Here is an 18,001-nt window from a genome sequence, read left to right as displayed (position 1 = left end):
TGCAGATTTTTTTCAGTAGTAAATACTGCAGTACTACAGTCCATGGTTGGCTGGATCCATGGATGTGGAATTGTGAATCCAGAGGAACCGCATAAGGTGGGGGCTGGAATTTCAGAATTTATTTGTGGATTTCTGACTGTGCAGGGCAGCAGTCAGTCAACCCCCGACTCCTTGCATTGTTCAAGGGCCAACTGCATTTGTTTTGTTGAGGTATCACCTGGATTGAAGGAAATGATCTATAGCAATTCTTGAGGATGTTAATTAGAATATAGAAGTCTGCGTGAAACCAGCACAAAACCTGTTAAAAAAGAATATATTATCACTGTTTGTTTTCCTACATTCTGGTTTCCTTTTTTAGCACTTTTTAGCTGCTTGATATTTTTATGTGTATTCATTTGTATATTGCTTATCTCCCCCTTCCATCCCCAGAGTTAAGATCCTTGAAGCAGGGACTTTGCTCTGTTTTATTCACCTTTGTATCCCTAACACCCAAAATAGTGTTTGGCACATGTGTTTGTTGAATGAATGCGAGTGTTTATTAAATAAATGAATGGAGGTTGCAGATGCAAAGTGAGATGTTCCCCATTTAGAAGACTGTTGAAGAATGTGAGTAACTGATGATGGTCACTGAGATCTTCGTGCATGATTCACTTCTGCATTTAGTACTTAAAACGATCTTTTCAGGTAAATTAATAATACTAATGTTTTTTCAACAAAATTGTTTGAGTGCATGGCTTTGGGATATGAAGATGAATAAAGGAGGGTCCCTACTCTTCAGGGTCTAAAAGTGGAGGGAAGTACAGAGATCATTTTCATACAGTGTGGTTAGTTCAGATAAAGAAATGCACTCAAGAATCCTAAAGGAGAAAAAAGACACCTCTTCTGGTAGGGGAAGGATAGTAAGAGAAGTCTATAAATTGCCCAAGTCATGTAGGTAGTACAGCCTGGATTTGAACCTACATCCTAGACTCTGAAACAAAGGGGCAGGCTAGCTGTAGCTTTGGAGGATATTTTGCAACGAGAGCTTTGAAGGGCTACCGTGTAGCTCTGTTTTGACTTTTCTAGCAGATTTTTCAATTGAGTTTTATTCAAGGCAGGTTTTAAGACATTTGAATGTGTCTCTCTGGCTGCGTCGGGCCTTAGTTGTGGCGCAGGGTGGCTTGCGTTGGAGTGCGCGGGTTTCTCCCTGGCTGCGGTGTGCGGGGGTTTCTCCCTGGCTGCGGTGCGTGGGCTTAATGGTTGCCGCACAGGGACTTAGTTCCCTAACCAGGGATCAGACCTGTGTCCCCGGCATTGGGAGGCAGATTCTTAACCACTGGACCACGAGGGAAGTCCCTAAGACGTTTAAAATATGGATCATATCTAAACTAGCTAAATTAACTGATGAAAAAGCAGAACTGAAGTACTGTCTTAATCCTACGCTGGAGAAGGATCTTGTGTCTGGAAACGGTTGTATTTACCTCAGAGGCAAAAGGGGCCCTAGCTTCCCATCCCCTTTTAACATCCTGTTTCTTCACGTCCTGCCCCACCCCCAGCTAGACCTTCTGTTGCCTCATCAGTGGTCCCTGTTTGCCAGATCCAGTGGGCAGTTTTCTGTCCTTACCTGACCTGGAGTTTGAGCAACACTGGATATTGCTGGCTCCTCCCTTTGCTCCAATTTCTCCTCTTGCCTTTTGTGACTCTTCCCTCTCCTTGATTTTCTTCTCCCTTTCTTCTCTTCTTTTGGGTCTCCCTTTGATCACTTCTGTTTCTCAGCCCGGGGTTTTCATGTCAACTTTATCTGTATGCTCTCCTTAGGTGAGCACCTCTCATCTTTAGGCTTCAAAAGCCCCTCCTTGCCTACAGCTGGAAAATCCATGCCTTCATCCCTGACCTTGCTCTCTTGAGGGCCAGCTACCTGCTTGCTGTTTCTACCTGAATGGTGGGTAGGGAGCCTTCCATCGGCCCCTCCATATCCATTCTCTGCGCTGCTCCACCCTGCTGAGACCTGTGTGTGCTGCGTCACACAGCCCCCTCCGCTTGGTGGGAAGCACATAGGAGATCAGAGGAAAAGAGGATGAGGGCAGAGTATGTATTCCAAGGCCCCGTGTCTGAAGCATCTTTCGGCTCTTGGCAGGTGACCTTCTCCAAACAGCTCTTTCTGATAAAGTTAGAAACTGTTAGGTTCTGGTAACTGCTCACCCCCTGAGGTCAAGGTTATGGACCCCTGTATTACTATCCCAAGTACTACACTGTACTTGAGGTGTCTCAGCACTCTCCCCTGCCTTCTGTAGATGCTGTCTTTATTAACTCTGCTCCAGTGTTGCTAGTTTGAAGGTGCCCAAATATTTTCTATTGTGACTTTGAATCAGACAGCCAAAGGAATCTCACATTTAAGCAAATCCAAGCTAGGTCTTAGATCATCTCGAATTCTGACTCTGTTCCTTCCCTGGTCTTTATCTCCATTCAGCTGTTTGCTCAAGCTAAAACCCTAGGCTTATCCTTGATTCTTCTTTCTTTCATTTCCCAGGAGTCAGCCAGAAGGTGTTAGTCTCTCAGATCTGACCACTCTTTACCACTTTCACTGGTAACCAGCCTGTTCTACACCATCGTCATCTCTCACCTGAGATCGCCTCCTAATTTGCCTCCATACTTCACTCTGCTCTCCTACAACCCATTCCCCATACAGCAGCCAGAACAATACTTTTAAAATGTAAATCAGATCTCATCACTTAGAAACCCCCCCCCCAATAGTATCTCACTGCACTTTAATTTAAACTCAGGTTCCTTGCTGTGCCCTACATGGCTGCTGTTACTGCTTCTACAAGCTCATCTTGCTTTTCTGGAACATTCTTCCCTTGAATATTTCATGCTTTAGTTCCTTGTGTCTCTTCGTTGTCATCCCAAATATCTCCTCTTAGAGAAGAACCATCCGATATGAAGTAGCCCTTGACCTGTCTCTCTCATCACATTTTCTGTTTTAACTTTTTCATGCATGTCAATATCTGATGTGGTCTTGTTTATCTGTTTGTGAACTCATCTCCCTCAGGGGCAGCACAAGCCTTGTGAGAGCAGACCCCATCCACCCTGTTCTCCACATCATCTTGGACAACCCTACAACAGTCTGTATGTGATAGATGCTCAGGCAGTATTAATGGGATGAGTAAATGAACAAACCTCTATTTCTCCAAAAAAAGTTTAGGCTAATTTAGGTCCAGTTGGCTACAAAGATACCACAAACATAACTGGAGCTAATAATGGTGGGCAAGTGGAAAAGGAAGGATGAGGAGCAGTGAGTTTAATGCAGTGGAAAGAGCCTTGAGTGCTGGCTCTGTCTCTTTTACTGTTAGTTCCTTGGTTGTGGGCAAATTTCTTAGCCTGTCTGTTTCTTTATCCATAATAAGAATGAGTAGCAAATGAGGATCTCTGAGGTCTCCCCTGTGCCAGCTGACACTGCTGAAACAAGGATTAGTAGATGCCTTTTATGGTTTAAGAAAATGATCCTGCCAAACCTGCTGTATGGGGCTTCCCTGGTGACTCAACTGGTAAAGAATCTGCCTACAATGCAGGAGACCCAGATTCAATCACTGGGTCAGGAAGACCCTCGAGAGAAGGGCATGGCAACCCATTCCAGTATTCTTGCCTGGAGAATTCCATAGACAGAGGAGTCTGGTGAGCTATAGTCCCTGGGGTTGCAAAGTCAGACATGACTGAGTGACTATCACTTTTTCAACTCTGTTGTATGAGGAATGAATGATATGACGAGGTGTTTTCAGGGACTTCCCAGTGGTTCAATGGTAAAGAATCTGCCTTCTGATGCAAACGACATGGGTTCAGTCCTTGATTGGGACACTCAGTCCCACATACTACAGGGCAACTAAGCCTGTTCATTGCAACTAGAGAGTCCGTGTGCCACAGCAAAAGATCCAGTGTGCTGCAACTGAGACCCAGCACAGCCAAATAAATAAATAATCATTTCTTTAAAAACCATGTTTAAAAAAAATGTCATCTTTCAGTTTTCTCAATATTATTGACAAAAACAGACACAGGTGAATGTGCCAACCCTTGGGGCTGGAAAGGTTAGTAAAGCCTCATTTACACTCTTAGGGCATGATTTCAGTTAATCCTCAAAACAGCTGGAGAAGGAGGCAAACCGGGTGCTGTATTTCTGAAGAAATGGAGATGTGTCCAGGTCACCCCAGTGGCCGGGCACCATGCCAGAGCTGCAGCCCAGGTCTTCTCTCCTAGGCTGATGCTGTGTCCATGGCACCGTGTAGCATTGTGCCTGGTGGTTCCTCCAGACTGTCTGTAACCAGTGGCACTAGAAACATCTAAGGCCCTTCTCTCGTAACATCAGATTGTCTCACACGCAGGTAAAAGATGTGAGCTCTGCGATGACGGCTACTTTGGAGACCCTCTGGGTAGTAACGGCCCCGTGAGGCTTTGCCGCCTGTGCCAGTGCAATGACAACATCGATCCCAACGCGGTTGGGAATTGCAACCGCCTGACAGGAGAATGCCTGAAGTGCATCTATAACACGGCCGGCTTCTACTGTGACCGGTGCAAAGATGGATTTTTTGGAAACCCCCTGGCTCCCAATCCAGCAGACAAATGCAAAGGTAACCAGCCATCGGCCAAATCCTCTCGCAGTTACACTTACTCATCCTGCGCGTCACTGCACGGTCTCTTTAAATATTTACAGTTGTCTGGTCTGATGCAGCGCTGTTCCATAGAGGTATAGTGTGAACCACTTAACGTAATTTAAATTATTCTAGTAGATACAGTACAATAAAGAGAAGTAGGTAAAGTTAATTTTAACATTGTATTTTATTTGACATGTCTAACGTATTATCATCTCAGCAAGCAATCAATAAAAAAATGGTTGAGATGTACGTTCTTTTTTTTCCACACTGCTTCTTCAAAGTTGAGTGTGTGTTTCACGTTGACAGCGCATCTCCGTTCGGTGACTGGTGGCTGCTGTATTGGACAGCACAAGTAGAAAGACTCTTATTTGTGTCGTTTATACTTGAGGGCTCCTCTCGGGTGATGTGCGTCTTTTGCTGTCTGTGTCTTCCTGCTGTAGCCTGTGACTGCAACCCCTACGGGACGGTGAAGCAGCAGAGCAGCTGTAACCCCGTGACCGGGCAGTGCGAGTGTCTGCCCCATGTGACCGGCCGGGACTGCGGTGCTTGTGACCCCGGATTCTACAACCTGCAGAGCGGGCAGGGCTGTGAGAGGTAAAATGACGGGTGCCTTTGGTGCGGGCAACGTTGGCTTTTTTTAAATTGTCACAGATGAATTTTTGTAAGTTATATTCCACAGTTGGTTTGGCTTTGTTCGGGAGTTATTTGAGAGCCTGAAACAGGCAAGGCAACCTTTAGAGGCGATGCTGGAGAGCTGTAATGAAGTAATGAGAGCAGAGAGTGGAGGCAGTGGCACCAGCTGCGTCAGCGTCACCTGGGCAACATTTTTTTTTTTAAATGCAGATTATAAGGTCCTTTCTGAGACATTTGGAATCAGAACTTCTGGGGTTACAGAGGCTGGGAATTCCCGTTTTCAAAGCTCCAGCCCAGCACCCATGCAGTGCCAGATTGGAGAGCCATGGAAAGGGGTTTTAGTAGTAGAACAGCAGTATTTATGTGGGTTAGGTTAGAAAAAGATCTGAGTAGAGCTCATGAAAATTACTGGAACCTCAGGAACCTTAACGTCTGTCATCATTAAAACATTCTGTTTTCTGATACAGAATTGTATCCTGTGCTGAAAGGAAAAAAAAGAAAGGTTTGCTTAAAGTCTGTTTTTCTTACCCGAGAATTGTATGTGTTCATTTATTAGGTGTGACTGCCACGCTTTGGGTTCCACCAATGGACAGTGTGACATCCACAGTGGCCAGTGTGAGTGCCAGCCTGGCATCACCGGTCAGCACTGTGAGCGCTGCGAGGTCAACCACTTTGGGTTTGGACCCGAAGGCTGCAAACGTAAGGGGCATGGGTGGCATAGACATCTTCAGTCCCCTCTCATCCCCGTTAGAACTGTGAATCCAAAACATTTTACCAGCCTCCATGTAGGCCCACAGCTCACAGTCAGGCCTATACCCAAGTCCTCAGAGATGCTTTATTCCAGAAACAGGATCCATTTCTAAAACTCAGAGGACTGAAAGCCTCTCTGGTTTCTTAGCAACCACCCGACTCATGTCTTCTTTTATAGTGTTTCTGATCCTTCCTTTTTGGGATCTTTCATATTTCCAAGTGATTACCCTTTGATTACCGAGCTGCCTCCTGTGCTTAATGAAACTTTTTAATTGATCACATTCTTCGTGCAGATGATGAAGCTGTGAGGGACTCTGCTCAGACGTGTTTGTTGACTTACTGACTGCAGTTGCTTCCCACCCTTGGGGCCCTTTTGGTGCGCTTACATGTCCACATCTGCTGCTCTTTGGCATAAACACTTGCCTGGAATTAGGCTGCAGAACAGTTTGGGTTTTTGCTTTCTGAATTCCTTCGTTTCTCCTGTGGAATGCGGCATAGGTCATTGACTCCGTTCAGAGAACAACATGAGTAAACAAACTACAAAATAATGGAAAATCAGCACTAGCATTTGGGTGTTCTAGTTCCTTAGAGAAAGAAAAAAATTAAACAGTTGGAGAGATGAAGGTAGAGATGAATTCTTGGAAGTGCACGAAAAGGGCACTTTCTGTAATGGACTGATTTCTACTTCATAGACTAATTTGTATAATTATTCAGTCATAGGAAATGTGCTCCCCTCCAAAAGACGCTCCCTTTACTTTAAAATTTACTGTTGTTTTAAAAATGTCTGTCTTCTCTGCAGGCATAACCATTTAAATTCTCCTAAATCAGCCTGTTTTTCACAAAGCATCTACTTCTAATATTAGTACAGTTGGCTTATTGCTATCACTCTGAGCTTAAAGAAAATGCACTCTTCCGTTCTTTTCCTTATTACGCACCCTTTTCCCTTTATTCTGCAGCCTGTGACTGTCATCCTGAGGGCTCTCTTTCCCTCCAGTGCAAGGACAATGGTCGCTGTGAATGCAGAGAAGGCTTTGTGGGGAATCGCTGTGACCAGTGCGAAGAGAACTATTTCTACAATCGGTCTTGGCCTGGCTGCCAGGAATGTCCAGCTTGTTACCGGCTGGTGAAGGATAAGGTCAGCTGTCAACAGTGCATGCGTTCATTCATTCAGCAGACGTTGAATGGGCACTTCCTATGCTCTCAGCTCTAGAGAAAAAATGGTGAACCAGATAGATCCAGCCTTTGTTCTCAAGGGCTCAAGTGCCAACTGGGAGACACATAATAAAAATTAAAGAGATACTAACTGAGATAAGTACAAGAAAGAATGCAGAGAATAACTGGGGAGAACTACTTTCTATAAAGCCTCTGTGGAAATTCACTTAAGGTGAGATCTTAAGGATAAGAAAGATCAAGCTAAAGGAGAAGTGATGGGTAGGCTGTTCCAGGATGAAGGAACGTGGGGTACAGTGGCCTTGAAGCTCGAGGGTATCTGGATCCTGCTGAATGAAGAGGGAATGGTTTGTGATAAGACTCGAGAGGTCGTTAGAGACTGCTTATGTTGCACCATGTTGACCAGAGTAAGAAATTTAGATTTTATTCAAAATCCAATGGGAGTGCACTAAAGAATTTTAAGCTGGGAAATTCAATTTATACTTCAAGAACACTCTGCTGCATGCAGGTGGATGGTTAGGAATAGGGCAAAAGGGAAAGCCTAGACTGAATTAGATACATATGTGTGTTGAGCAAGGCAGGATATAAGAGAGGGTCAGGATAGGGAAAGAGAAGAATCAAGGATGGATCTTGGGTTGTTTTGCTTAAGGTAGTTGGAGGCACTACTTATTGAGATGGAGATGATTCAGAGAATACATATTTAAGAGAAAAAAAATCAAGGATATAGTTTTGGATGTTACGTTGAGAATACCTATCAGAGAGCCAAGTGGCGGTATCAGGAAAGTAATCTCAAGCAGGAGAGAGCGATCAGAACTGGAGAATCGTCAGCGTGCAGAGTTTAAAGTCAGCGGAATCAGCCTGACAGTTTTTCTTTTGAAACCAGAAAAATGAGGAAAAACTATTCCTGTTATCTACTTGAAGGTTTACATATGTGGAGTATGTAGACCTGCACACTTAGAGAGCACCGCTTGGAGTATTGTTTCTGCAGGTTGTGCAGTCAGGCTCTGCAGGGATGTCTATGCAGCCTGCCTTTCCCTTTTCCTTTTTCATCGTGTTTAGGTTGCTGATCATCGAGCCAAACTCCGGGAGTTAGAGAGTCTCATTGCAAACCTTGGGACTGGGGATGAGATGGTGACAGATCAAGCCTTTGAGGATAGGCTAAAGGAAGCAGAGAGGGAAGTTACTGACCTCCTTCGTGAAGCCCAGGATATCAAAGGTACACAAAGTGAAACAAGTGGGTAATTTCTGTGCGGTGGGCTGTCCTTAGATGTGGCTCTTAGTTCAAGGGTAAATAGTATGGTTTTATAAAATCCTTTCTCAGTTTTTAAACTATGTTTAGAATATGAATGATTTCATTTTTTAAACATGCAGGAAAGAACCTGTGAATGTTTTAAAATACACTAGGCAGAAGTAATTCTCCCATTACATCAGACACGGTTAGATGTTAAAACGCAAGCATTTTGTAAATCCTTGGATCAAGGTGCTCACCGTTGGTCTGAGGGTTTTTTCCATCATTGAAACCCAGGTGCTTGCCAGATACTCACAGTAAGTGTGCATTAACGTTAATACACTTGGGGCCGAAGTGATCAACTTCCCTATTGACTCCATTCCCACTGTGAGTTAGAGAAGTCTTCTGGTCAGGGTACAGGTCAACGAAAACTGAATGTGTTGCTTATTTCCTGTTGTAAATGTCCCTAAAGTTTTATAAAATGATTGAAGTGTAGAAGGAAGAAATTGGATGTGTCTGGTTTGAGCAAGTTTGTTTAATTTTTGTAGGACAGTCCAGAAATTGTTCTATGAGGTAAATTTTTAGAAATGGAAAAATGAGATGTGGAAAACATGTTTTTTGTTTCAGTTGTTACATTTTAAGTCTTAAACCTAGATTAAGAAGAATTTATAGGTTTCCTGTTCTGTATAAATAATGGTGGGTTTTTTTTTTTAAGAATGTTCATTTTTCAAATTTTGACACACGTTTTTCCATTAATGTATTCTCTTGTAACAACAAATTCATATCTGTCCTGCCATATCCGTTGAAGAGTTGAATGTGGGGTGGTCATTCTTAAGTACCGATCAGCCACCTAAGAGGTGGGGTGTGGCACACAGCTCTGGTGCCAACTCAGTCAAGGGGCGAGCTCAGTCAAGGGGCAAGAAAGCGAGGTCGGCCAGCATTGCCACTTATCCGGGCTCCACACCTTGGTGTAGCCGCAGCCCATCGGGCTCTTTTCAGCCACAATGACTGCAGCCTTTCCTCTGCCCACACAGGTGATTCTGTGGGACGACGCGCTAACAGGAGCTGTGGCCACCACACTTGCCCCTGAGCCGCCCGAGGGATGGGGAGCATAATGCGTTCCTGCTTCTGCTAGCTTTGGGAGCCACCAGAGTGAGGCTGGGGTTTAAATCCACTCCCACTAAGTGCTGGCTCATGCAGTTCCTGGCTGACCTTTCCCGCTTAGGTTCAAACTAGCCAAGAATAAGAATGTCTTCATAATGATTTATCCTTTCAGACTCTCCCTAAGTATTCATTTGTAGCTTAAACTTGTGCTTATTCTTCAGTTTTGAAAGGAGATTATGTGGTACAAGTAGACACTTGGAATTAGAGGGCTTTGAAGTGATCCACTTAGGTTATCTCTTCCCTTTTGTGGGGAATACTATTGTTTCTCTAAAGAACTGGCCAAAGAGATCGATAGGTTACCTTCTTGGAGTTTGAAATGGAAAGGGCTTGTTAGCTTCATTGGGTGCTTCCTAAATCTAAGTGATTCTACATAATTTCAACTTGTTTTTTATTTTGTGTTTTGTTAAAAAGCTTTGGATTGTCAAAGAATTGTTTAAGCAATATCTGAACGGGGTCATTCTGTAGTTAGATGAGTGTTTTGCAGTCTACCAGCTTTGCATGTGTATTGATTGGGTGACCCTGCTTCCAAGATGCTGTTTTCCAAGCCTGTATTCCTTTGTTGATCTTGACTTCAACTTCTCACCTCTTGTACATACCTTGGAAAATTCAGATGCCAACACTAGCATCATGCAGAATTAAGAACTGGTCAGTTTGAATAAGATTGACTTAATGGTTTCTGTATATTAATATAACCTCATGATGTGAGAATTTTAATAATGTCAGAATTATCTTTGTATAGGCTTATATTTGTTTCTTGATTGATTAGGGCACAGCTATGTGGTTTAAATCGAATGGGCAAAATTAAGAAAGAACAATTCAAAGAACTGTTCAAAAGCAGAGATCAGTCTGAAATTACGTGGATGTGTGGGGTGGCAGCAAGAGTCTACTTAGATTGAAATTTAAAAAATGAATTTAAGGTGCTGTATTTCAACTTCTGTTTCAAACTGAGTGTTTTCCTAGTTTAGAAAACTGTGCGGCTCTCGGGGCTGGTAGTGCTTTTACCAGCACTGTGTTTTGAGTCAGTCTTACATGTGCTGGAGTGTCAAAATCTTCGCTTCATTAGGTATGTTTTGAGTGTCTTCTCTTTGCCAGTCATTGTGTAAGACTGGGATGCCATGTGGAGTAAGAAAGGAGGGACTCATTGTCAAGTGGGAGAGATGGTGGGTTCATCTCCAGTTAAACACAATCGGAGACTATGGTTGAATGTAACAGTGGTGGTACTGCTGGGCACAGTGAGGACTGACCAGCTCCGCTGCTGGCTTCGGGAAACTTGTCAGAAAGATGCTGTATTTGGAAGCGAGATGAGAAGCAGCGCCTCAGGTTTCATATGAGATGATATGTCCCCCCCCTTCAGATAATTTATGAACTTTTCTTCTGCACTGCTATTGCAGATGTAGACCAAAATTTGATGGATCGCCTCCAGAGAGTGAATAACACCTTATTCAGCCAAATTAGCCGTTTACAGAATATCCGGAATACCATTGAAGAGACCGGAAATTTGGCTGAACAAGCGCGTTCCCGGGTCGAAAGCACAGAGCAGTTGATTGAAATCGCATCCAGAGAACTTGAGAAAGCAAAGGTTGCCATTGCCAATGTGGTGAGTGACTGGGACAGTCTGAGGTGGGAGGGGGAGCCCCTTGGTCATTGACAGCAAGCCTTTTACTGGTAGTGGAGTGCTTCCTCCGATAAATTGATGCCTTGTATCTTTCTCCTTGTCTCTAAACATGGAGGAAGAAAGCCACATTGCTCATAGTTGCCATGAAATAGTTAGCCCAAACTGAATTAAAACCAAAGGACATCTGGGTCCTGTCTCTTGTGTTGGTCCTTCTTGGCAATTTAAGCTTTCTTTATTCTCTGCTGAAAATAAAAATAATAATCTGTAGTCAAGGATGCTGATATTAACTGAAGATCTGTTAAACGAAGAGGCATTCATTCTCTAAATAATAGTGATAAAAATTTAGTTTTGACGCTTGTTGATTAATATGAATAATCCCCTCCTTTGAGATCAGCGCCTTCTTTACTTCCTCTTCAGTCAGTCGCTCAGCCAGAGTCTACAGGGGACCCCAACAACATGACCCTTTTGGCAGAAGAGGCACGGAAGCTTGCTGAACGGTAACCTGCAGATCCCTTGTTAACGATTAAGTTATGGCTTATGTTATGGCATGTACATGTTCCATCCTACACCCACAGACACTTCCTACATGATTACTTCTGCAAAGTTTGCTCTCTCTTCTGAAATGTTACGTACTGTACTCTGAAAAGAACTACGTGTACTCTTTTCTTCCCTTTCTTTTGATATTAGAATATTTATTTTGAATATTAGAATGTGATGGTTTGGAGGGAAATTGTATCTACATGTCTAAGGAAAATTTAGATTTAAAATTTTGAAACCTTAGTAGATAAGCTCAGAACTTAGCTGCTTTTTTAAGGTTATTAATTTAAAATTTTTTGTTTATTTACTTCCGGTTGCGCTTTGTTGCTGCATGTGTTCTTTCTCTAATTGCAGTGAGTGGGGCTGCTCTTGGTTGCAGTGTGGGATTTCTCATTGCGGTGGCTCTTTTGTTGTGGAGCACAGGCTCTAGGGCACACGGACGCAGTAGTTGTGGCTTCTGAGCTTAGTTGTTCTGCAGCATGTGGGATCCTCCCAGACTAGGAATTGAACCCATGTCTCCCTGCATTGACAGGCGGATTCTTAACCACTGGACCACCATTGAAGTCCCTTGTCTTTGTTGTTATTTTTAATTTTGAAATTTTTAACAAAAATGTTTTATTTTCAAGTTTCAATAGAAAATATTTAATCACCCATCATACACGTGAAAATTAGCCAAACAAATCATTTCATTCCTGATTAAAAGTAAGGCAATTTTTAAAGAAGACTTTAAATCGTTGAAGGCATCAAGTTAAAGCATTTTAAAAAAAATAAAATTGCTAAAATGTAGTCCTTGTGAGGGCAGGCATTTTTGTGTGCTTTATTCATTGCTGAAGTCCCAGTGCTTGAACCAGTATCTGACATATAATAAGTACTCAATAAATGTTTATAAATGCATTGCAAAACAGTAGACCTCATGGGTCTAGAGTGCTTAAATAAAACCTGATAGAATTTTAGCCTCAGTGTCTGAGCAATTGCATTGGCTTTTTGCTTTAACATATGTGCTCTCTTTCTATTCTTTGTAAATGTGAGTGTGTGAACTGCTGTAATTTAGTTCATAGAGCATTCATGGTTTCATAGCTGGATTTTCTGATTAAACGAAGACAGTTGAAAACATTATAGAAAGCTCCCAAGAAAAATTAGGTCTTGGAGATAAATTAATTGTGGTGTACTTCTTGCATGAAATTTGAAGGAAAGTCTATCAGATCAGAAAGAATGGCCATGTATTGCAGTGTGACAATGTAATATGACATTTTAGAGCTGAAAAAAAAAACCCTTAGCAGTTGCTCAGCAGTCCCAGTTGACGTGTTCTCTGCCATTTGGCATTGAATTGCTCTTCCTAGGTTGCATGTGAGAAATCCGAATAGTCACAGGGGTTTTTTTTTTTTTTTAGGGGTTTTAAGATTAGGTAGTAACAGAGCCAGAGTTGCCATTAAAGATGAGGTCTGAGATTTGTGTTTATGACTAGAGAAGTGAGTTGTTGCCAGCATACATAGTTTCACGTATAAATATTCTTAAATAATTAAATTTAAAAGTAATTTTTAGGAAGTGAAAGCATTTGTCCCTATATATTTTATATCATTAATCTTCTTGAGAAGTGTCATTTTCTCAGATTATAGAATGCTTATTTATAAACTCAGCCCCACTGAAATGATAGCAAAATTCCATATTTATAAGACTTTTCAATATTTGTGGAACTTTGCCCGCGGTAGTATATGTATATAATAAGGTAAGCTTTACCTGAATTCTGCTTCTTTCCCTGTTAAAAGGTTCTGCTTCATGACTTGTTTTTCCTGTTATGTTATATAGCCATAAACAAGAAGCTGATGACATTGTGCGAGTAGCGAAGACAGCCAGTGATACCTCAGCTGAGGCATACAATCTGCTTTTGAGGACGCTAGCAGGAGAAAATCAAACAGCATTTGAGATTGAAGAGCTTAACAGAAAGTGAGTACCATTTAAATTGTTCTTGTAAGTGGCACCAGTGCAATGATAAATTAAATGCTGGTGAGTTCAGGCCAGACATTCGTGCAGTAAGGTATCTTTTATTAATCGTGCTTTGGAAATGATGCAGTAATTAGAGTAAGGGATCAGCAGAGAATGGTAAAGACTAACTGTGTTACTTAAAATTCTGCATAAATGAGAAGAGAAAAAATAATCACAGAATAAGCAGAGAAAATAAGCTACATATATTTAAAAGGTGTCTGAAATAAGAAAGTGTATGGTACGTTATATGCTATAAAGTGATGAGGTGAAATAGAAATTTAAGCTATATTGGTATTAAATAATAGCATTTTAATATGGCATTTCTTTGAGGTTTTGAAAATACTGTCACAGTGATTTAAACTAGAATGAATCTGATGAGCATTAAGATGCTAAAAGGAACGTAGGTTTTCATTAGGTCACATCTTTTGTTCCTTAGGTACGAACAAGCGAAGAACATCTCCCAGGATCTGGAGAAGCAAGCTGCCCGAGTACACGAGGAGGCCAAGAAGGCTGGTGATAAAGCAGTGGAGATCTATGCCAGTGTAGCCCAGCTCACTCCTGTGGACTCGGAAGCACTGGAGGTATTGGGCTGACAGCCTGCCTGCACAGACTTGCCACCCCCACTCTCTCCCCACCAAACACACACCCACATGCCCCCCTCAGTCTGGGGGAGCACTCTTCTGACTGCCCCTCAACTGGCATCAGTCCCTATTGAGTTAGCCAAAAGGTTCGTTTGGGTTTTTCCATAAGATCTTATGATACTGGCCAACCCAGTACCTCCTCTGACCTCCCATTGACTTACTGGTAAAGTCAGAATTCTAGTTTAGATACGTTAATACACCCCTACCCTAACCCCATATAAGGAACAGGCTCACCCCTTTCAGTGAACAAGTGAGCAAGGCAGCCTGTTACTTGTTTTCACTCCTCCCTGCTACAGCAGGGCCCCCAATAAAGCCTTGCCTGAAAAAAAGAGAACTTATTGAGGTAAAATAATCCTGTGATAATAAAGATAAAATAGAAAAGACTCCTTCAGTGATATGAATAATCACTTCTAAATCCAAATTATATCTGACACCTAGATCGTTGCTCCCAGGCACTATCTGCTTTTGCACAAGAGAGAAATAATAGAGTGGTTTAAATGAAAGAACTATATCAGGATGCTTTGGGGCAAGTGAAATATTTGGGGATTGATGATATTTTATTTCATCTGTACTCTAATCCTGAATCCTCACACCAGGTTTTATATAAATGGTGTATTTTTTACATTAAACTTGAAATATGTTAAGTTTCCGTTCTTATGTCTGAGGTCTTAACTTTGTTATCATAATATTTTAAATCTCTTCAGATATGTACATATTGTTGTCGTTACTGTTCAGTTGCTTAGTCGTGTCCGACTCTTTGTGACCCCATGGACTGCAGCACGCCAGGCTTCCCTGTCCCATCACCGTCTCCCGGAACTTGCTCAAACTCACATCCATTGATTTGGTGATACCATCCAGCCATCGCATCCTCTGTCATCCCATTCTCCTCCTGCCTTCAGTCTTTCCCAGCATCAGGGTCTTTTCTAATGAATCAGCTCTTCACATCAGGTGACCAAAGTATTGGAGCTTCAGCTTCATCGTCAGTCCTTCCAAAGAATATTCAGGATTGATTTTCTTTAGGATTAACTGGTTTGATCTCCTTGCAGTCCAAGCGACTCTCAAGAGTCTTCTCCAACAGCACAGTTCGAAAACATCAATTCTTTGGCTCTCAGCTGCCTTTATGGTCCAATTTTCACATCCCTACATGACTACTGAAGAAACTATAGCTTTGACTATATGGACCTTTGTTGGCAAAGTAATGTCTCTGCTTTCTAATATGCTGTCTAGGTTTGTACATACTTATGATTTCATATATATGGAATTTGACAATAGGCAAAACTAATCTATGATGATTTAAAAAACAGACCAGTGACAGCCACATTGTTGGAGAGGTGGGTGGGGAAATGGACTGGAAAGAGATGCAAGGGCATTTCCTGGGTGGAAATACTGTATATCTTGATTGGGGTTTGGTTACACAGGTGAATATATTTGTTGAAACTCATTAAACTAAGTACTGTGCATTTTACTGCATATAGGTAGGGTATACCTCCTCTTTTTTTTTTTTTTTTTCTTAAAAAGGTCCATAAAATCTTGCCCTGTGCTATTCTTTTCAAAACTATCTACTAAGTATTACAGAGTTACTGAGGCTATCTTTGGAAGAAAAGTTATGACCAACCTAGATAGCATATTCAAAAGCAGAGACATTACTTTGCCGAGTAAGGTCCATCTAGTCAAGGCGATGGTTTTTCCAGTGGTCATGTATGGATGTGAGAGTTGGACTGTTAAGAAGGCTGAGCGCCGAAGAATTGATGCTTTTGAACTGTGGTGTTGGAGAAGACTCTTGAGAGTCCCTTGGACTGCAAGGAGATCCAACCAGTCCATTCTGAAGGAGATCAGCCCTGGGATTTCTTTGGAAGGAATGATGCTACAGCTGAAACTCCAGTACTTTGGGCACCTCATGCGAAGAGTTGACTCATTGGAAAAGACTCTGACGCTGGGAGGGATTGGGGGCAGGAGGAGAAGGGGACGACAGAGGATGAGATGGCTGGATGGCATCACCTACTCGATGGACGTGAGTCTGAGTGAACTCCGGGAGATGGTGATGGACAGGGAGGCCTGGCGTGCTGCGATTCATGGGGTCACAAGGGGTCGGACACGACTGAGCAACCGAACTGAACGGAACTGAGGCTATCTTTCGGGCAGTTTAGGTTGTTTCTTCTAACATATGTGATCTTGCTGCTTTTCATAGAATGAGGCAAATAAAATCAAGAAGGAAGCTGAAGATCTGGGCCATCTGATTGACCAGAAGTTGAAAGATTACGAGGACCTCAGAGAGGACATGAGAGGCAAAGAATTTGAAGTAAAGAACCTTCTGGAGAAAGGAAAGACTGAACAGCAGGTTGGTTTGCTTTACAGAGTGCTTCATTTCACGAGGCAAAAATTGAAATTGTCTGACTGTAGGCTGTGTCTGAGCTGTCACCACAAATCACAGAAGCAGCAAAACACACAAAGAAGAAATCAGAGGAGGGTGCGATGCCGATGCCCAGGCCCAGCCTGTTGTACGCTGGCTGGTCAGAGTGGGGTGGCCTGGAGGTGCCTGGTCTGTTAGGAGAGAGAAGGGCTTTACCTGGGAGGCTTTGTCGTCTGATCTGCCACGTGTTTGCAGACTGCTGACCAGCTCCTTGCCCGAGCTGATGCTGCCAAAGCTCTTGCGGAAGAAGCTGCCGAAAAGGGACGAAACACCTTACAAGAAGCCAATGACATTCTCAACAACCTGAAAGGTATGAGAGGGTGAGGTAACAGGGTGAATGTCCTCTGTTAGGCTGGCTTTCTTTCTTTTGTTAGAGATTTTTACTATGAGATTTTCTGACCACATACAGTATGAGAGATAATAGTATAATAAATCCTGTATACCTGTCATTCAGATTCAACAGTTAAGATTTTTACTGCACTTACTTTATCTCTCAACACCTTCCCTACCTTTTTTATGTCAAATATTTCAAAGAAAAATCCCAGATCTCATGTCATTTTACATATGGTATGAAAACCAAAAAAAAAAGTATATTCTTATAACCAAGATACGCCTATTTATCTGCTTAGTATTGGTAAATTGAGAGTATCTTTAATTTTCTCTGCCGGTTGCATCTCGTCTTTGTTTTCTTTCTTTACCCAAGATAAAAAAGAGCTACGCTCAATTCATTGTATAGCCTTGAACTTGCCTCTGATAAATGTAAGTTCTGTAAATACAGAAGCTTTACAGGATAATGGTTGAATGTATGGGTTCTATATCAGTGGGTCTGAGTTAGAATCCCTGATCTACCTCTTACTTTTACTATGAATCCTTGAAAAAATGATCTACCTTTTGAATCCTCCATTTTCTAACATATACCAATGGTGCAGTTACAGAAATTCATAAAGCTCTCAACTCAGTACCTTATACATAGCAGACACAGAATAAGCTACATCTTTCAGTATTGGTTGAGGTGATAGCATCCTTGGTTCTGCATGAAAATAAATGTTTCAAGTGAGAATTTGCCTTGCAGAAGCAGGTGTTCATGCCCATGAATCTTCCATATAGAGCCGTGAGCTTTGTTCTCCTAAGATTTCAGTACCTGTTGTTTCTCATTCTTTCCCCCTGACTTCCATTGTTCATAAAACAAAATCTCGTGACATCTCCCTGAAAGTTTCCCTTTTGGCTTGTTGAGAGTTTAGTTCAAAT

The 18,001-nt window shown here is 42.2% G+C and overlaps 1 protein-coding gene across 1 annotated transcript in view; it reads left to right on the top strand.

Moving 5' to 3' along the window:
- The window catches only part of LAMC1 (laminin subunit gamma 1), a 122,150-nt gene that overhangs the window by 94,916 nt on the left and 9,233 nt on the right, over window positions 1-18,001 (top strand). Inside the window, exons 14-24 of the mRNA XM_040263838.1 lie at window positions 4,353-4,598; window positions 5,063-5,216; window positions 5,812-5,954; window positions 6,962-7,140; window positions 8,235-8,391; window positions 10,959-11,164; window positions 11,600-11,679; window positions 13,526-13,663; window positions 14,139-14,283; window positions 16,532-16,681; window positions 16,949-17,063. Of these exons, the coding sequence (XP_040119772.1) occupies window positions 4,353-4,598; window positions 5,063-5,216; window positions 5,812-5,954; window positions 6,962-7,140; window positions 8,235-8,391; window positions 10,959-11,164; window positions 11,600-11,679; window positions 13,526-13,663; window positions 14,139-14,283; window positions 16,532-16,681; window positions 16,949-17,063 (1,713 nt within the window). The remainder of the gene's footprint in view (window positions 1-4,352; window positions 4,599-5,062; window positions 5,217-5,811; window positions 5,955-6,961; window positions 7,141-8,234; window positions 8,392-10,958; window positions 11,165-11,599; window positions 11,680-13,525; window positions 13,664-14,138; window positions 14,284-16,531; window positions 16,682-16,948; window positions 17,064-18,001) is intronic.

The sequence above is a fragment of the Oryx dammah genome, unplaced genomic scaffold (assembly GCF_014754425.2).
Source record: "Oryx dammah isolate SB20612 unplaced genomic scaffold, SCBI_Odam_1.1 HiC_scaffold_21, whole genome shotgun sequence".
Taxonomy (NCBI): domain Eukaryota; kingdom Metazoa; phylum Chordata; class Mammalia; order Artiodactyla; family Bovidae; genus Oryx; species Oryx dammah.
The sequence above is the reverse complement of the archived record's forward strand: the minus strand, read 5'-3'. Positions and strand labels throughout refer to the sequence as shown.